This window comes from Lonchura striata, chromosome Z, assembly GCF_050655825.1.
Source record: "Lonchura striata isolate lonStrDom1 chromosome Z, ASM5065582v1, whole genome shotgun sequence".
NCBI classification, from domain to species: domain Eukaryota; kingdom Metazoa; phylum Chordata; class Aves; order Passeriformes; family Estrildidae; genus Lonchura; species Lonchura striata.
Genome location: NC_140740.1, coordinates 54,720,363 through 54,740,083, shown reverse-complemented (window position 1 = coordinate 54,740,083; position 19,721 = coordinate 54,720,363). Strand labels below are relative to the sequence as shown.

General features: G+C 36.5%; 1 protein-coding gene across 8 annotated transcripts in view; it reads left to right on the top strand.

Moving 5' to 3' along the window:
• The window catches only part of ARL15 (ARF like GTPase 15), a 224,384-nt gene extending 213,222 nt beyond the window's left edge, over positions 1–11,162 (top strand). For 7 of the 8 annotated variants that reach the window (XM_085567934.1, XM_021553871.3, XM_085567930.1 and 4 more), the window contains one exon: positions 5,237–11,162. In XM_085567934.1, the coding sequence (XP_085424060.1) occupies positions 5,237–5,389 (153 nt within the window). In that variant the 3' untranslated portion in view covers positions 5,390–11,162. The remainder of the gene's footprint in view (positions 1–5,236) is intronic. The other variant, XM_021553872.3, reaches the window with a different exon arrangement.
• Positions 11,163–19,721: the final 8,559 nt, after the last annotated feature.

Here is a 19,721-nt window from a genome sequence, read left to right as displayed (position 1 = left end):
GATAAGAAGCTTTCTAGCAGATTTTTCAGGAAAAGCATGGACATGAAAACTCCTGTATAACAGTCGATTGAGCTAGTTGATTTAAGATTAAGTGGTTATCAGTCCACTCCACACAATCCTATAAATCACTGTACTCAGAAAAGAACTCAGAAAAGTTCATGTAGCAGCTTGGGAGGCTGTGCAGTTTGCAGTCGAGCACACCAACATAAGCTAGAGTGGATTTCAATTTACTTTTTAGCATCAGTGGTGATTTAAGTAATGAGTTCTGCTCTAATGTTAGTAGGTCAACATTTGTGGATTCTATTTAATCTGCCAGAATTTCCTGTCTTTTGTTTTCTCTTTTCTTTTTTTAGACATGACTTCTTTTACCTCTAATGCCATCCTTTTCCTTACTGCAATTGGTGAAATCTTTTTTTTGTTTATTTTAAAGTGATCTGAAGCAGTATAAATATACTCTGAGCCTCTAATTATGGTATTTTTTTTCTGTGCCACCTGCAAACATTTTACTTTTTTAGCTGCACAGTTAATTTTCTTTAAGTTACAAATTTTATGTAATCTCCTTTTTTAAAACTTAATCCTATGTAAAAGTAAAGTACTATTGGCTTTTTCTCTTCTCCAGATATATTGAATTTGCACAAGAATTGTTATAGACAGCTTTTCTGATGTTTGTAGAAACAGCAAGCAAAATTCCCTCTCTGCTGTGTCTTCTAAATGGTTGCTCCAAAAAGCAGATTTTTATGATGTCTGAAAAGATATTATCAGCATCAGAGCTCAGTGAAACTTTCACAGTGTTACTATGGGCTACTCCAGTCTCCCATTATCACTTTGTTTCTTGTCCATGCAGATTTGGAATGGATGAATGAACCATGTCTTATGGTTAACACACGGATTCAGCAAATTAGATTATTTTAGTTCAATTAATATCTTCATATTATCCTTTTCCAGTAATAATTGGTAAATCCTGTGAAAGTCTTTCAAGAATTTAGTCTAGTGGGGACACTGACAAGACCAGGCAGCCTTTGATTGGATATAATACACATGTTTTGTTACAATTTTTTTGTCCCAATGAAATTTTTCAATAAAACAGCAATGATGAAAAAATATTTTATTCAATAAATTCTCCATTTACCAGCCTGGTAATGTAAGTGACTATCTGAATTTTGTATTTGTTTACAGCAGATGTTTATACAGTGGGCTCGAAGCTTTTCTATGTTGATGAAATTTGGTAGTATAATCTTGATTTTGAATTAAAAATAACACTTTTATTCAACTTTTTTTCATGTTGAATAATATAGATTACTCTTCTCATATATTAGAACATCTAAGTTTTCCTGTAGATCTTATGTTCACATGGATGGTGAACTGACTAGATGATGAAGTTCAGTAATAGAATGTAAAAAAGCTTTCAGCAGGACCTGGTTACTCAGCTTACGTATATCAATTTAGTAACATCAGTTCCACACTGCTAAGATAATTTACACCAGCTGAGGTTCTGGGCACTGATCCTTTTTATTGTGTCTTGACTTTTCTAGCACGTAGGTTAAGCAACATTTGATAACCATATGTTTAGCATATTGTGCCAGTAGAATAGGACTTAGAAGGTGGAGTGTGGGAAGAGTGGGAATTGCAAACATGTACTGTTAGATTTTATTGACTTCAGAATGTGGCGTAAATACAATGTCAGGTTCTCAATAAAACAAGGCCCCCATGTGGAGTCAAGACATCCAGTGCTAACCTGTAAAAATTAGTAAAGAAGTCTTAAAATCAGATTTAATTGATTGTCTTTTCTTCTAAGATTGTATCTTTAAAAATTTAGTAATCTCAAAATAAACTCTTGAAAATATAACGCCAGTATGTAAATGTACATCTAATGCAGAATACTTTTGAAACATGTTTGAGTCTTTATATTTCACTTCAGCATCCATGAACAGGCAGAAAGTTTTTCACTGTTTGTGCAGAGGGGAAGAGAAGAGCTTCTCTTAGGAGCTCACCCCTTTGTGCTAATGTGATTGAAGGGAGCTGTAAAATAGTAACTGCTGATTATGCAAGAACTATCTAGGTGTGTGAGTATTCAGTGAATTTCAGCTTTCTTTGGACACTTTGGTGATCAGTGTACATCTTCTTAGGAAATCTGCAGGGAATGAGTGTGGATGATGGTCAGTGGGGCAGAAAGGAACTACAAAAATAAATATGGATGGAGAGCTGAGTGCATTCCAGGGGAAAACTAAACTGTTTTAAAAGAATTGGGCATCTGATTGTGTCAATCTTTTCATGTTTCATCTGTTGCATGTAAAAAATGGTTCTTTTTCCAAGTGTGAAAAAAGTACTTGCTTTTAGAACAGAATGACTTCTTCCGAGTAGAAGGCAGAAGTTACAATAAATTGGAAAATATTTGGGTCTGCAAACTTATTTCTGGAAGTTTCAAAGTCCAAAGAGCCCGCTTGCAAAACCTTGAGGTTTAGCAAACTCCATTGTGATATGAAGTTTACATGAGGAAGTATAGTAACACACCACCAAGTGTCCCTTGGGTTGTGAAAAATCACTTCTGTGCTACTTCTGGTTTAGTTAGTTATTATTTGTAAGCCAATTAGTGTTACTTTTCTAGATTAGTATTAGACATGAGTCATCTAGTGAATCTTTTTTTTTTTTCTGCAGAAGGTATGAATGAAACAACTCTTATGAATATAAGCAGTTGTGCTTTCATGCCAGTATCAAACCCTCACATTTTAAAAGCAGCCACCTAACAAACACTTTCATTTCAGCATTCGTTTAAGACCTATTACTGCAGATACTCTGAACTGTTCCTTAGTGTGAGAAATTATGACAGCACATCACTAATTTAGGAACATTTTGATTATACAGATAGAAGCAGAAAAAAATACATTTTGATCAACTTTGGCTATCCAAATAATTTGTTGGCAAAATTTGCTTCACTAAATCTGTTGGCATCTGCAGTCACTGAGATACAGCTTATTTTTCTTGGCTAGAGGCTACCTTGATAACTTGTATTGTATGTGCCCACAAATGCACAAGACTCAGTGCTAGCTACTGCCATCATTTCCTTGAGCATGTGTTTCTACTTTTAAACCCAAGTGCTGTCCTTGGGTTTCAAATGTAATGACCTTCCTTCATATGGCAGAGTCTTAACCCAAGAGGCTATGTAAAGAAGATTGCAGACTGACTTCAGTGAGCTCCAGGGTCTGATGGCAATAGTCTTCCAGTAGAGGGGGTGTGGTGGACATCCTCTGGGTGGTGGGTCTGAAACATCTTAGATTACTCAGCCATATTTGTCAGCTTAACACCAGCGGGCAGCTCTATCCGCTAGCTGCGCTGACACCTTGCTTTGTTATTTTTCTGTGCAGTTTTACTTCCTCCCCTCGTGTGACAGTCAAGGAGGCTGCTGCTGGAACAGGCAGTAGAGCTTCCTTGCCCTGCTTTTCCAATACTATGATCAGTGCCATTAACTCAGTATAGTGATGGGGGTAAATTCATGTTGCTGGAAAAGTTGCAATACATCCCTTGTAGATATTAGTATTTTGGGTCTTATGACATATAAGTGTACTAACATATCAGATACTGATGTGGCACTGAGATAGCAATGCTAAAAAGTTGGTATGTTGCTATTAAAATACTGGTTTGTTGAAGCCCCATATATTTCAGCTGGTATATTTTCTAAATTTGCTTGAAGGGAAGTGAATATCAAGTACCACACTTCATTTTCAAATGAAGGTACAATTGGTACAATTATGCTTTGGAGAAAAGAGATTTAAAATTTTTCACAATGTTGTTTCTGGGTTAGCAGAATTTCTTGTCTCAAAACCACCATTTTTTCCCTAATATTTGTCACTAAACATTCTGGTTGAAATACCTTTCTAAAAGAACAAGAGAGCCTGCCTGATCATGGTTGAATTTTGAATTATATGAGTTGTTACAACTCAACTTGTTTTTTTCTATTAGAATACATTAATAGATAAACAAAACTGTGGTTTATCAGTAGACACTATAATAGCTACACAGAGATGCTGCAGTTTGTGTGGGGCTTTCCAATCCTTTTTTCTTCCTTTCTTCTTTTCATTCCTTCTGCACATGGAGTCTTACACAGTATGCCTCCAGTTGCCTGTTTAGGGCCTCTACTACTTACCATGTTGTGAGTAACCTTTCCTGTAACTGTGCTGCGTGTTTATGGCACAGTCTGTACTAAAAGAAATTAAGAGTATTTTGCAATAATTGCAATGAATAAGAATGTGCAAACTAATTCAGGACTAAGTATTTCTCTTGATATATGGACAGTAGCAGGAACTGAGTGATGTAATTTTGGATATAAAAACTAAAATTCTATTAGACAGGTCAAACATGAGTAGACTCTTGGGTTGAATACCTTCAAAGACTAAAATTTTAACAAAAACAGTAAACAGTGGGCCAATATAATCTGCAGGCTGCTGTTCTCTTCTAAAAGACATCAAAAACTTGTTTTGATATTGTACTTTCTATTTTGAAAAGTGATTGAAGTATACTACCAAATTAAATGCTTTCCTTTCTCAGTCTTTCTGGGTCTGTATTTGTGTCTTGACAGTAGTTGCAATGTCACTAATGATTCATGTTTCCAAGAAACTGCATCATGTGTCATGTATAGAACTTACTACTATCCTATTAATATTAGTGTGTTAGTCTTCTACATTTAGTTTTAGAAAAACTAAGTAATTTTGGAAGAATTTTAATTTTTATTGGATTTTCTTGGTCACAAAGAGATGCTGTGCTATAGCTCATGTTTGACTGGAGTTTTAGGATCTGAACATTTTTTATGTTTAATGTGTGAAGTTACAGTAGTATGGTGACAAATTCTATATCTTAACTGTTTACTAGTAAGAATATAATGAAACATACATTTTTAACATTGAAATACAAACACCATTTCTTATTTACTTTTGCTGGTTTGGATATGTTTTTGAGTACATGTTTCATGTGCTTTGCTGTTTGACTCAAGTCAATTCTTCCTCAGACTTCCCATGCTGTTAAATGTATGGGTAGAATGGTAACTTCCAAGCACCCCTAAAGAAAACACTTCCAGGTCATGTCATATAACCTGTATAATAAGAGCAGCTGTGGATAAGATTCTAAAAATGAATGTCTTGATTTTTTACATGGTTTGGTTTGGTTTGGTTTGGTTTGGTTGTTTTAGATGTGAGACAGAGTTGTCGTAATATAATACATTGGTCTCTCTTTCTTTTCTTAATAGATAAAAAAGTATTTTGAACTTGAACCACTTGCACGTGGAAAGCGCTGGATTCTTAAGCCCTGCTCCTTGGATGATATGGAGGCAGTAAAAGACAGCTTCTCCCTTCTAATAAACTTGCTAGAAGAGAGAGACTTCGAACCTTCAAGAATGTGAAAGCCAAGAGAAAGAAGAGGTTCCCATGCATCGCTGTACCTGCTCACTCTGTCACAGCTTAATTACAGTGTAGTATCAAGGCTGAGCTGTGATATGTTGTTCATACAGAGTTAATGCAGAATGTCCTTTGGTTAAAATAAATGTTCTGTGAATCAGGTACACAGCTATTTCCAGTAAAGTTGTCTACACTACTGAAGTAGAAAGTTCCTCTTTGTTTACCACTATTCCTGCACACTGCATGTTGCTTTCTTGCATCGTGATCATCCTTGGTAGAAAAATTTACACGCACAAAAATAGCGTAGTCCATAAAGGAGGAATTCCACGTGTTATCTTGAATTTTAAAAAATATGTAATGTCTGAAGAATTTATGCGTCTAATTTAGCTAGTTTATTGACCTCATATTATGGAAAAGCACAGCCACTGAGAACCTTAATAGGATACCTGAAAGGCAAGCAGTTTCATATTAATGCTAAGGTTATTCCTGAGGTTTTACTAAGTGAAAACACAGTTGAGGTAGTGGTCTCCACAAGGTAGTTGAGTCTTTTCTAAAGTGACTGCACAACCCTGCCAGAGGCAGTATGATATTTTGCTGTGAGTTTGCTGGAAAGTAAATTAACAAACAGATGTGTACAGATAACAGTACTTGGGGAAATCAATTGACATAAACAGGTGATCTAAGTAAAAAGATTTTTAGAAGTATATGAAAGATTTTAGAAATATACAGAAGTTGAATAAAATAATAGTTTTCATTGAAAGTAATTTTCCATAAGCAAAGCAGAGCAAATATCTCTAAGTTCATCTGTGGAGGCTTTATTACTAGTTAAAAGTATAAGTGATTTTAAATACTTCCTTTATCAGTCATTTGTAGACTACTACTGTTGTAACATTGCAAGGCATCTATCCCGTAATTAAGGGTCTTCCAGTGTTTGTACTATAAGCTTCTCTTTTCAAGGGGATTATATCTTGTTCTTTCAAGCTTCCTCTGGACTAAATGTTACTTAGAATATGAAAAAGTAGTCATTGGAAACATTTGTAATACATTTAGAAGACGTCGATCTGGGTCACGTAACACAGTCCATTTTCCTTTCTGTGTTTTCCCCATTGTAGATTTGCAGTATTTTGGCTATCTTTTGTTGATTTTCGAAAAACTCATAAACTGATTTTGTCCATTGAAGAAACATGCCAGGCCACTGGTTCACAGTGACAACAGGGTATGTGAAGATCAGTCACAGGACTGGTGCACGCCTTGAATGCTGTGCCTTGTATATTCAGCTACCCTTGTGCATAAGTGTCTGCAAGCACAAACTCGAGTGTGGTGTCATTAGTTCCTCATCAACTCTGCTTCTGTCTTGAAACACACAATGCCTTGTTTTCAGGGCTTAAAGCAATGTATCTTTCCACTCTGAGCATTTATCTTCTGTTTGAAGTTTATTGTAGTTTCTTACTAGTTTATTTGGGGATAAGAAAATAGTAAACATCTACTTTTGAAGGCTCATAAAAGCCATTTCTCTATTAATTGTAATTTTGCTTTTTGTTAAACATAATATTTCTAATAAGTATTCTAGTTTACTTTTCAATTTCCATGAATTTCCTGCATTGCTCCCACTGTTGTGACTGCTTCCTATTATCAAAAGGAAGCTGGGAAAACTGGTAAACTCCTTGTTTAATTTTGAGATGGAATAGGCAGGAAGCCTGAAGGGCATGTCCTTGCTTTGTTTTATGTTTTCTTTCCTGTCAGGTCAATCGTCTCACTGCTAATATTCTTAGAAACAACCAAGAACTGGAATTGTTCATTTTAAAGCACAGAGGAGCCCTGCTTTGATTCAGTTTTCTCTTCACACTTTAGTCAGGACCCAGTCACCCATCAGTTTCTCTTGGGAGGGCTAAGGAGGTTCCTTTCCCTGGATTTAAAGAGGAACTGGATCTAATTTACATTTCCAAACTCTCTTGTTGCTGACATGAGCTTAAAGGCTACAGTGTCCCCAGATTTCCCCAAAGTCCCCAGATTTCTGTATTATTTAGGGACAATGAAAAATAAGCGGGGAGGAGGAGTAGGAGCATTATTTTCCAGAGAAGACAGGCAGTTGGGAAGCAAAATGAGCTTTTACTGGTTTTTCATTGGCCATAAGTTAGAAGATGTGAAATAACTTTTTTTTTGTTTTTACTATTTTACCCTGCTTCTGTTTGGTTATGGACCAAAAGGTACAGGAAATTAAAATAAGCCCTACTTTCTTGCATTCTTGGAACTGTACTTATTTCTGCCATCAGTTAGTTTGTCTGCTACAAAAACATCAGTGGCTCCAAGTTACCTTTGGGTTGTGATCTCCCAGCTATGCACTGTTTGAAAGTGCTACATAACTAACATGGAAAGGCCCAAGAAGTCCATGATAATGTGGTTTTGGAGTATGCCAGTGGCCATTTAGACTAGGACTTTTTGATACTTCAATGTTTTTTCTTTAGGCAAATGTCAACTGCACAGAAGCAGTGATTTTAATTTTCAGAATTATTTTGAGTATGCTTTTTCTTACTAATATAGTGATCACTCCTCATCACAGGTTGAAACAATACCTCATAACTGCTGAAGGCTAAGACCAACACTTTACTTTACTTTGAATGTAGTACTTCTGTGGTTTTGTGTTGTAGATGGACTTAATGGATGTGTACCTTTTAAATGTCTATAAATAACTTCACCTTTTTATGAGGGGATAACAATGTTCATAGCAGCTCATGTCATACTTCCTTGTCTATAGTGTTGTTGAATGCTCTGGCTATGATAGAATATGTAAGCACCATGCAGTTTTTATTCAGATAACCAATCTTAACTGCTTTGGGTTTTGTTTGTTTGTTTTAATCTTTTCACATGTGTTTGTCATTTAGGTGGAATAAACTTGGGCACTAGTCTCTACTTTCCATGCAAGTTCATTAAGGAGTGAACACTGTCTTTTAAAAAAAATATATTGTGCTTTAATGTTCTTTAGCCATCTGTTAAATTACTTTGTGTGTGTATGTGTGTGTGCCCACACTGAGCTTCTTCTCAGACCTGTGGCTGTCTGCGGTGTCTCAGCCGTCAGAATGAAAACATTATCAATCAGTATCCAACAACAGCTGGTTTTGACAACCTTCTGTCTGCTGCCTAATGCTTTACAACTCATCAGTAAGACTTCTTTGTCTGCCCACTCTGAGCTGGTAATTTTAACTGCTTCATGTTGTGTCCTGTACTTGTACCTTTAGCATTTGTATGGCTTAAAAGTTAAGTCTTGGTGGGTTTTGCTGTTCTTCCTTGCTGTATAATGCTCCATGTGTATCTTAGCTTGCCTATTCAAATGCGCTATACAAAAATCTCTGATGTATTATTTCGTTTAATTTCTTGCATTTCATTATATTTATAGAAGTTGCAGATTTTTGTACCGTATTACTTAATACAGTTGCCTTTTTGTAATGGCAATTAATTTATATTACAAAAGTTTGTATCTTTACAGTAGTCAAAAGTATTAGTTAACTGCCATATTATCTTGACTTTATACTAAAAATACAGTATCAACAGAAGCTGACCCAATCAAGTGGTCAACTGCTGACATGGGGAACTTGTACTGTTTGTGATTTATACATGATTTCCACTATCAAAAAAAAAAGAAAAAAAAAAAGAAAGAAAAAGAAAATAAAATAAACACTGTGTAGAACTGACTTGATAAGTTTTTGTTTCTTGAGTAAGTAGCCAGTTTAGGAACATAGCATATTACCTTGATTTGGATTCTTCAAGGTAAATTATTTACTCATAAGTGAAAATAAATACTACTGTATAATTATTAGTACATCATACATAATTGCAAACTCACATACATATGTATGAAATAGAAGCTTCCAAAATCAGCTGATTTCTTCCACAGCAAGATGTTTTTACTCTGGAAGTATATCTGAAAGATAGTGCAAGTTTATTGGTGAAACAGAGATTGGAATAATCCCTGCACAATTATTCCATAATATAAGACTGAGGGACATATTTATGTGACTAGAAATTCTTTTTAAATAAATGACATGGCAAAGTACATATACAAAACAGAAGTTACAGAAGCTGAGCAAAGAAATATATTCTGGAAAAAATAGAAGCTTGCTGAAATGGCTCCATGTTATGCTGTCAAACACTGTTTAAGTAGGAGGTGCTCTCACAATGCAAGTTGTAACAGCTGATGGAAGAACACCACTGCTAAACTAGACTGGAGTTGGTAATGCAGTTACTGAGGTATGCTTTTATCATGTCACTGTTTTTTTAAATCTGCCTCTTAAAGGAGACTAGGAATGAAATGAAAGATTTCTAAACTGAGAATTCTTTTTAATTCTTTTGTGTCATACAAATAGGAACTGAAAACCATCTAATTATGCCTCATTTAATAGCTCTTAAAAGAATTTTCATTAGCTCATTAGCCCTTTGACCTAATAGTTTAAACAAATAAAAACATCTGTTTGTGTCAGCTGTAGGATTAGTCATCCAGAGCCCAGGCTAACATGAGGATAAGAGAGAGTCCCATATCCAATATAAAAACAAAACCCATACCTTTTTCAGCATCTGTAGTTGAAAAGGACACCTGAAATCAAGTAGGCTGTACTGAATTCTCTTAGGTGAAGAAACCAAAGAAAATCGTTACCCTTTTCAATCCTCTGCCTTCATGAGTGAACTGACTAATTCATTGTGTGGGTTTGACTGAAGTTTCATTTAAATAGTTCTGAGACATTCTTAATTCTAGATGTTTATAATGTCTTTTAGTTTTTATCACAGCTATGTTTAGAGAAGTCAAAATAGGCTATAGGCTATAATGCTTGTTCATTATAGATTAATTTCATAGGAGAATGTAATATGTGGTATTCTGGTGGGGTTTAATAGGATATATTCAGCACAGCCTTGCTTGTGGAGGGTGCGTTTGTGCATCAAATATGTTCAGCACTTCCATTTATAATGTTTTAAATATACCTTAATTTTTTAATCACCGAGTTTCTCTAGGAAAGGCATATATGTGAATGTCAGTATTAGTACCAACATTAGTCTGTGGAGCTCCAGTTACCTGTGGCAATAAACTGGGAGAGACCAGAAGTATTCTTATCTTGTCAGGTTAATAGAAAACACAACTGAAGTAATCAGAAAAGGCCCAGTACTGGTCTGGGATGATTACAGCAAAAGAGATACTCTTTGTCTGAAAATAGCCTGAATTGCATAATATTCCAAGTTGGAAGGAGCCCACAAGGATCACTGAGTCCAACTCTTGGCCCTGCAAAGCACCACCCTGAAGAGTGGAACCGTGTACCCGAGAGCATTGTCCAGAGGCTTCTTGAGCTCTGTCTCAGCTCTGTGGCCACTTCCCTCAGGAGCCTGCTCCAGTGCTCAAACACTCTCTGGGGCAAGAACCTTTTTCTGATATTCAACGTAAACACCCCCTGGCACAACTCCAGGCTATTCCTTCAGGTCCTGTCACTGGTCACCACAGAGATCAGGGCTTGCCCCTCTGCTTCCCCTCATGAGGAGGTTGTTGACTGAAATCTCCTCTCAGTCTCCTCCAGGCTGGTTTTGGTAAAGATCTTATTTGTGATAAAAGCTGTTGCAATTCATTTTTAAGCACAGAAACATATTCTCATACATGAAAAAACTATATATGTAACTATATATATGTATATGAAAACTGGCCATTTGCTAAGAAGCAAGAGTCATGAATTGTACCTAAAAATGACAAGAAATAAAACTAGCCACTGCAGTACTTCTTTTTTCACCTATCACCTTGCAAAAGTGAAATGTTGTTATTTTTTTTTATTACCATGCAATGTAACTATAATTTATTGCATTTCAGTGTGCACTAGAAAGCATTTGTATGTAATAAGAAAAAAAGAGATAAAAAAATCGTTTTGTGGTTTTGTAACCTCCATGTATGAAGAGCTGCCATATTTCTAAGAAGGCATTGAAGGAAAAGAACTTTGTAACTTCATTATAAAACAGTGTCAGCTGAAATGCTAAATCATGGAAATCCCAAACAAAAGGTCTGGTGCTGTTCAAATGCATACTCCCAGACATGGTAGGCAGGAGAGAGGAAATCATGACTTGTATACGAATGTTGGAAAACTAAAACAAGTTTAATGGCTAATCACACAGCAAAATGTTTGCTGTTTTCACAATATGACAGTCTTGAATTAGGAAGGTTGATAGATATTTCAGGATCAAAAAGGCATCCTGTAAAAAAAATGTTAAGAGTCTAATTTTACAGTAGGTTGCATTTTTGGGTTGTCAATTTTGACGTAGTCCCTTGAAAGCAATAATTCCTGCTGTGCATTAAAGTTGGCACTTTAAAAATCTCATCTATAGAAATGAATCCATTTTGTGTTCTGTTAACTACACTAAAATAGCATTTTCTGTTTTTTGTCACCTTCTCATTTATTTGAAAGCACATATCCTAATATTTCCTCAGATAAACTTATACTCAAATTGCTGTATTATTGTAACTTTCAAAGACCCTATTTCTGACAGTATCAAATTTTAATGCTTGTGAAAACAAATACCTGTTTACAAAACTACATCAGAACTATTTTATTATAGCATTGACACATATGGTATTTTTGTAGGACCTGGAGATTCAAGATGTGAATGGGATTTGCACCATTTAAAATTAACACTGATTAACTGCAGTATTTGGAAAACATTTTTTTTCTTTTATTTTTTCTTTTTTTTTTTTCTAACAGTGGAATGAAAAATGCAATATCATCCTTTTCTCAATATTTATCTTGCTGCAGAGAAGAAATTAGCACTTATTTTCAGTTACATGAGTTATAACAGTATTGGTCAATTTTTAATTAATTACTTTGCCAACTAGGTAGCTGTAATCCTCTCTGGTTTACACATGGGCGTCAGAATTGAAAGAATTGAATTTAACTTCCTTCAGTTATTTGAAACTAATGTTGATTTTTAAAAATGCTAATTGCCTTCTCTAAAATATTTTTTGCATGGTTTGCAAAAAAAAAAAAACATGCAAAAGAAAAAGGGAATGTGATTGATGCAGGAAAGTTCACTTTTGCCTTTAAGATCTAGAGCATGACCTCTTGGTTACAGTAAATACAGTACTTCAAGTCTGTGAAAGTCATCACATATACTAAAGGTATTGAGACCATTTACCTCACATTCCTTTCTATTAGCTTCCACAATTAACATGATCCACAGCTGAAAAAATAATTCTGGTTGTCAGTGATAAATGGGGTGAAATCGTCAATCACTGAAGTTGACAGTATTATTTTTAAAAGATATTGCAAACAAATGTTTACCCAAAGATAGCAGCATGTTGCTGAGGCTTTTTTCTTTGACATTCTCTCATTTCATTTACATGGCATGCTGACTTCCGGGCTCACTCGCAGACTAATGATAGCTTCTATTCCTTTTCTTTTTTTTTTTTTTTTTTTTTTTTTTTTTTTTTAATTTCTGGACCTTAAGAACACCCAACATCCGTGCACCAAAGTCTTTTACCTCTTACTAGGAACATTCCTGGTAAACTTCTGAGATCTGAGACAGAATGTCAGCTTTAAAATGCAGGAGATGGATGCTACATCAGCTCTTTGTTTATTTGTTTTCCTTTCTTGGTATGGTTTATTTATTTTCTTTTCTTGGTGCAGACCTGAGATTTCAGTTTAGGCCTGTCTCCACTGAGAGGTGCCTGTAATATAGGATTCTACTATTATGGGCCTAAATACCTTGCCTATTTTTAGCACTTGCTTTTGATCTCTGAAGTATTTTAATATCAAGGTCAAATATGGTGGTTTCATATGCAGATGTATTGGTGACATAGACATTTATAAAAAAAGTATGCAGTATTTGTAGATTAGGAATATTTGTTTTCTAAATTCTCAATAATGGGGACAAATCTGTTACTGCTGTGGGATGGTGAATCTTGTTCTGTCTGCTTAAGAGAAATTCAGAAGGCACTTTTGCTTTTAGATTTTTGTTCAAAGCAAATGAAACTGAAACTCTTTTTTCTTTCAAGTGTGGTATTTTATACTATGCGGATACCAGTGATTAGCATGTTCTCAAGCACTTGGTCTGTGACAGCTATTTCACATCTAACCTGATTAAGGCCTGAGGATGTGTTCACTAGAAGTCATTGTTTCCAGTTAGTGACTGGATCCTTTTAATTTCTGCCTGCTGCAACATTTTAAAGCCCCTTGATGTTCACACCTGTTTGCACATCTCTCTCCCATGTCACACAAGTGTGCCCTTGGAGCGGTTGTTAACACAGATCTGGAATTCCCCTGGCACCCAAGGACCAGTTCATTCGTGGTTGTCATGAGACACAGTATTCTTTTCTTTCTTCATCAGAGTATGCATGAAGGCTCATTTTCTCATCATCATTTGTGTTTCCATATCCACTTATTTTGGGTCAGAATTCTTGTTCATGCAATAATTGATCTTTGATGTTGGATTTATCTTTCATCAAAGCAGGGACTATTACAGGAGGGTAATTTTGAGACTATTTTATGATCAAGATTACAGGTTACAATACAAATAGCTAGAAAATATAACTGTTCGTAGATGACATTGACTATAACTGAAAGCCAAGATCAAATGTGTCTTTGTCCAGCTGACTATGCTGAAAGTTGATTCTCATTTACTAATATCAGAATTAAATCAGAAAAAGTTGCCAAAATTAGATAATGTCTGGTTCAGCATAAGGAATGCAGAAGGTGAGCCTGGTGAGGTGTGGGCAACCATTCTGAATGGCACTGAGTCCTCGTTAGGGATAGCCATCTGCTTCAGCCTGTGATCTACCACTTGTTTGCTGCAGAGCTCGGGTGAGACACCAGTTTGAGGAGGCTTTGGTAGCGGTTCTACCTCACCAGGTAATGCCAGCCCATTTCCTCCAGAGCTGGGTGCTGATGACCTGCAGTGGCTGCTCCAGTGGAGCCACTGCTTGCTAGTGGTGTCTCTGCCCCAGGAACCCTGGCTGGCTTGTCAGCAGCAGTGTGGAGTTTACAGCCAGGGACCAGCCATGCCTGGCTTACAGAAAGAAGCACATTTCAAGGTGATGAAAGAAATACTGAAATGGGAAAATAACTGCTGGTGGCATGCCTTCACACCTGTCATGCTGTATTACAGTCTCAGTCTTTGATTATTGGTCCCATAAAGGTGTCATTTTCTTCATGTTATTAAAGCAATTACAGTTATTATACTTAATTTGTCCTTTCCGAAGGGAGCAAGAATAAATGAGGGAGGATTTGCATACAAATTGAGCCTGATGTGGGGGGAAATTGCAGCAGGTGGTGCAGCTGAGAGGAGATGTAACACAGGAGCATGGCCAGAGCTGCCCTCCTCCGCAGCCCTGTGCTGGTGACCCTTTGAGGAATGTCTCACAACTGTCTGGTGGATTCATTTGAATGAGGACAGTTTGGCTCACTGTCATCCTGGGCAGATCAAAGCCTCTGCCTTGGCTGGCTGCATGGACAGAGGAGGCATGTTAAAGATCTCCCCACCCCCTGGTGAGTCCTTTTCCCGCTACTCAACTGTCCCCACTATTTCTTGCAGGAACGTGCCCCATTCCCATGCATCCTGTCACAGGCTACCATGAATCACTACCATAAATAACAAAGATGCTAATTTTTGGAGTGCAACTCTATGAACTTCTTCAAAAAGCATTTTTGAATGTAATCTGTTCCATCAGAAACCTGTTTTATCTCTACATCTACATCTGTTACTCAGTACTATTCTTTATATTGTGCCCTCTCAAGCATTCTCCTTGCATATAAAGTTTTCAAAAGCAAACACTTTCCAATATGTTTCTGCATTCTTAGTGAAAACAAACAAACTTACAAATAAACCTAGATGTCAGGATGTTCAGATAACGTACAATGTGTTTCTATTTAATGCAAAGAGATACAAGAAAAAAGACATGTTGACCTCCCTCCAGTAAATTTACTCAAGAACATTGCAAAATACATGTCAACTCCCTTGGCCTATTCAACCTTTCCAGATGCATCACTCTCCTGGGTAGTTAGACAGATGTAGAGTCAAGTGGGAGTGCAGATAAGCATGCTGGATACCACCACTGTGCTGAAATATGTAGACCTCCATATGGTAAGGTAAATGCCATCATTTTTTCCCCATTTTAAAATTTCCTATGAGGAAACTTAAGCCGTATCTGTGGTTACAGAACAAAGAAAAAAATCTTGTCTACATGCATTTTATAAAATATCTCTTTCATGTAATCATTTATGGGCTGTGATAGCTGGAGCACATAAATTGTTTCAATATTTATTTCTCCTTCAGAATTGCTTGGATTTTTCTTCACCTGTCAAAATGACTTGCTTCTATTGAGCAGTGTCTATATTCTGCATGTCTGTATTGTGTGGTTACATTAAGGCTACAGTATATAGGATTCAGTTTATTAAACTAAAAGTCATAGAAAATTCAAAGAGAAAAATATTACCAAGGTAACTCATTTAAAGAGTCCTGTAGGAAAGATCTTTGTATATGAGAAAGTATCTTGAGAAACAATAACAAATATTACACTGATGTTTCAAAGGATGCAAATATGAAATTCTGTTACTAGAACTATTTTAGTGTCACATACACATATCTATAATTAACTTTATTTTGAAATTTTGTCATCTATCATAATTTCTCTGTATGTCTTGGTTACACACCTTTCCAAATCACACATGGTCTGGTTTTAATGCCCAGTAAAATTCCCTGTCCTCCTGCAGTCATTCCAAATGTCAAAATTAGGTCATGACTGGCCTACCTTCATGCTAAAGCAGTTTATCAACCCTTTTATGGGGACTTACAGCTACCTGTGGTGTTGATGGTCTCACAAACCATTGGGGTTTCACATTTTCCCCTCCATCTGTGAATTTGCTGTATATCTGCAGCATTTATACAGCATGGAATGAGTGTCCAGTGGATGAAAAGTCTTCAGTGAATGAAAAGACAGAACAAAAATATTTGGAGTAAGAGAACATTTCCTTAGCAGAGCATGAGTGCAGGGTGAATTTAGCAGATCTATATTACCTGACTAGAGGGGATGATGAGTGTCACCTTCCCTCACATAGGACAAATGTAGTTCAGAAACAGAGGCTTAATTTATTGGTCCATTACCTTCAAAACAACCCCCTAATCCTTGGTTATGGGATCATGGTTGTGGGTCTTGAGGATCAGGCAGAAGAGGTGAATTTTTTCTCTCTGACTGGCCTGGTCACTCTCTATGCCTTTTTACACTAGGTCAGGCAGGTTTATTTTTTTCCATCTCAAGGCTATTGGGCAGTTCCCTGAATGGATAGGTCTGGTGCCTGCCCAGAAACTGCCTGGTTCAGAACACTGGTCCTCACCTTACTTATTGAACTAAAAGCACAGAAACCAACTAAACTTTTCTAGATTTGCTGCTTCATTTCTTGGTCTTCAAGATCCTGAATAAGACCCCAATATCCAAAGGATGTGATACCTTCTTCTCATACAGCCACAAGTAACTGTGAGGCCTAGGAATGCCTTGAGCAGTGACTTGGCTGCAGACAACATCTTCTCCATGAAAGGTGTCTGTGACACAGTTCAGCACAGAGGCTACCTAACAGCACAACTTAGCCCCCTTAACAACGTGGCACAACACCATGGTACATCTGCTCAGACCATTGCCAGACAACATCTCAAAATAATTCTGGGAAATATTTTCTAAATTCACTGTTTATCTCAGATTCTCTCTCCTCTTCTCAAGCAATTGAAATCTTGCTGGGAGAAAGGGCAATCTTTAGAATGTTACATACAACTTAGTGTGGAGAGTGGTAGGATGTAGTGCTGTCCTTCAAGGATGCCAGTTTTTTCTGGAGCCTTCCACAGAATCTCCATTGTCTATTGGATATGAGATGAGACCCGTTGTGCTACTGACATTCATACCATCATCACATGAAGAGTTGTTTACAGGTGTAGGTAATAGATTGAAGCACGCATATTTTCAGACAGCAGCTGCTGCATGACCTGTAGCTATCTTGCAATCCAGACAGAACAACAGTTAAAACAGATGAATTTGTGTCAATATTTCCCTGTTTTTATCTAGGTTTCATGAAGTGCCTTTGAATGTCTGTCTGGGCAGTACTAGCTGTTAGCTCTCTAGGGAAGATGTTTTGTTTCTACCAATTCTCTTTCAGACACCAATATTTAATCAGTGCCATAGTTTTGTGTTGCTGGAACATCCTGACTTAGCCATTATCCTAACTATAGCTCTGTCTCCTTTGTTATTCAAATAACTTTACAAGCCCACAGCATTAAGCCTCACTGCATTCTTTACAAAAGCGAGGACTTTTTTTTCTTCCATTTGACAGAGAGAAAGATCAAATGCAGAATAATTTTGACCTAAAGATCATCTGAACTCTGAAGCAGTGCTGGTGCTTGAGCATAGGCTCTCACTGAAATGCTTTCCCTATGGAACTAAGGCCTCCCACAGATGGTACCAGCAATGCAAATTTGTAATCCTTTCATATTAATCTTCCCAAGGCACTTTCACTTTCATAACTCAACAAAATTACTGCTAACAAGGGGCTCCATTTCACTAATCACAACTAGCTTGCAGTCCAGTTGCACCTTGCAAACATCTACGACTCTCTCTCCTTCAGCTGTTCTGCAGGGGAGGCAAGATTGTGTCCCTAGCATAGCTTGAGTTTTAGTTTTGTCAGAGTCCTTTGGTGTTTTGCATTGCAGTACTATGGATTTAGGTAGGCAATGTGCACAGCGATGTAATTTCACCTGGTACAGGCATTGCATATTTACATCATGGGTCATATTAAGAAGATGATTGAATGATGGTTTTCATGAAAGACTAATTTTGAAGAGTCTTTTGTCTAAACATTTCATAGATTTATCTTTTTTATGTGGTCTGTACAAGAAAGGATCTGTTGGATGGAGCTAATTTCTTTCAGCTGTAGCTAGACATTCACATATATCTTTTAACCATGTGAAGTCAAACCCAGTTAGCCATAAAGAAAGGATATTTGTTCACAGTTTGGAATCTATTCTATTGCTTATTTTAAACCCTTGCTATTGAAGTGATGGACAGTTATTTAAATATGTCATTTGTTTTTTGCTATAATTCAAATCAACTATTTTGTAATTTTGAGGCAAAGTTAAAAATTATTCTATTTAAACTGAATTGTGCAATGTGGCTACTTCGCCTCAAATATTTTGAACTATGTAAAATATTACAATTTTATTGAAAAAATAGGGAAAGAAATTAAAGCTTTCTATAAATTGAAGTTATTTATTATTAAGAAACTTATTTTCAGATGAAAATATACTTGTAAATTTGATGTGTCATGAAATTACATCTCTTCTGAACATGATATATCCATCTGTACAGTTATCCCTGACTCACCAGAGCTGAATGGCAATTGAACACTGTTCAACAGTGAGTCACCAGTGGGACTTCTTGCAACCCATACTTGGTTTTTCAATAGGTCTGTTCCTACCTACTGCTCTTCATGATCTGAAAGGACTGCATGCAGATATATTGCAGCAGATGATTTAGGTACATGTGGAGAGAGTATATGCCTTATTTCTTTCTGGTTTCCCTCTGGAGTTGTTTTCTACATAGTACTTCATACAAGATTAAGTTCCATCCATCTTATTTTCACTAATGCTTTCCAGTGTAATGCTTTGGGATGACTAACATCCAGGTGAACCTGCAGCCTCCATCTGGTTCCTTTGGTTGTGAACTTGTGAGAAGTATATTTCTGCCCTTACTCCTCATCTTCAGCCCCTGGTGCTAGCACCAGTGCCTCAGTTTCCACTATGGCAATGTAGAGCAGCAGCACTGGGAATCAAAAGTTCGCACTGACAAGTGTATCCCTTTCTCAGAAAAACAAAACTGTCTAAATAATTACCACATTCTGAAGTGGTATAAACTTTCATCTTACTTTGCAGTTTTCAAGATAAAATAAACTAGTTTCCTGCTTAACTTTAGCTTTCTTGTAAATCTTCTAACAGTCATCAATCTTCTACAGCTTGCACATGCCAGGCCAGCAAGCACAATAACAGAGACTCACCAAAATGAGATAAGTTTACTGCAGGTTCTAAACACATGGCCCAATTTTTGTGCTGTATCATTTCAATTTTGTGATGTTATCTTTTCAATTAAGAAGTTGCTGGTTTTTTTGTTCATGGAGATAAAAGCAAGAAAGCAAACACATAACAGGCAGTCCCTGGTTTGCAGTATTGAAATAGATGACACATTTCACTGTCTTGATTGCACACTTACAGTGCACTCAAACTGGATACATTAAAAGTCCTCTGACCCTAAATAAAGGTATATTAAATGTCTTCTTCAATTATATTGAA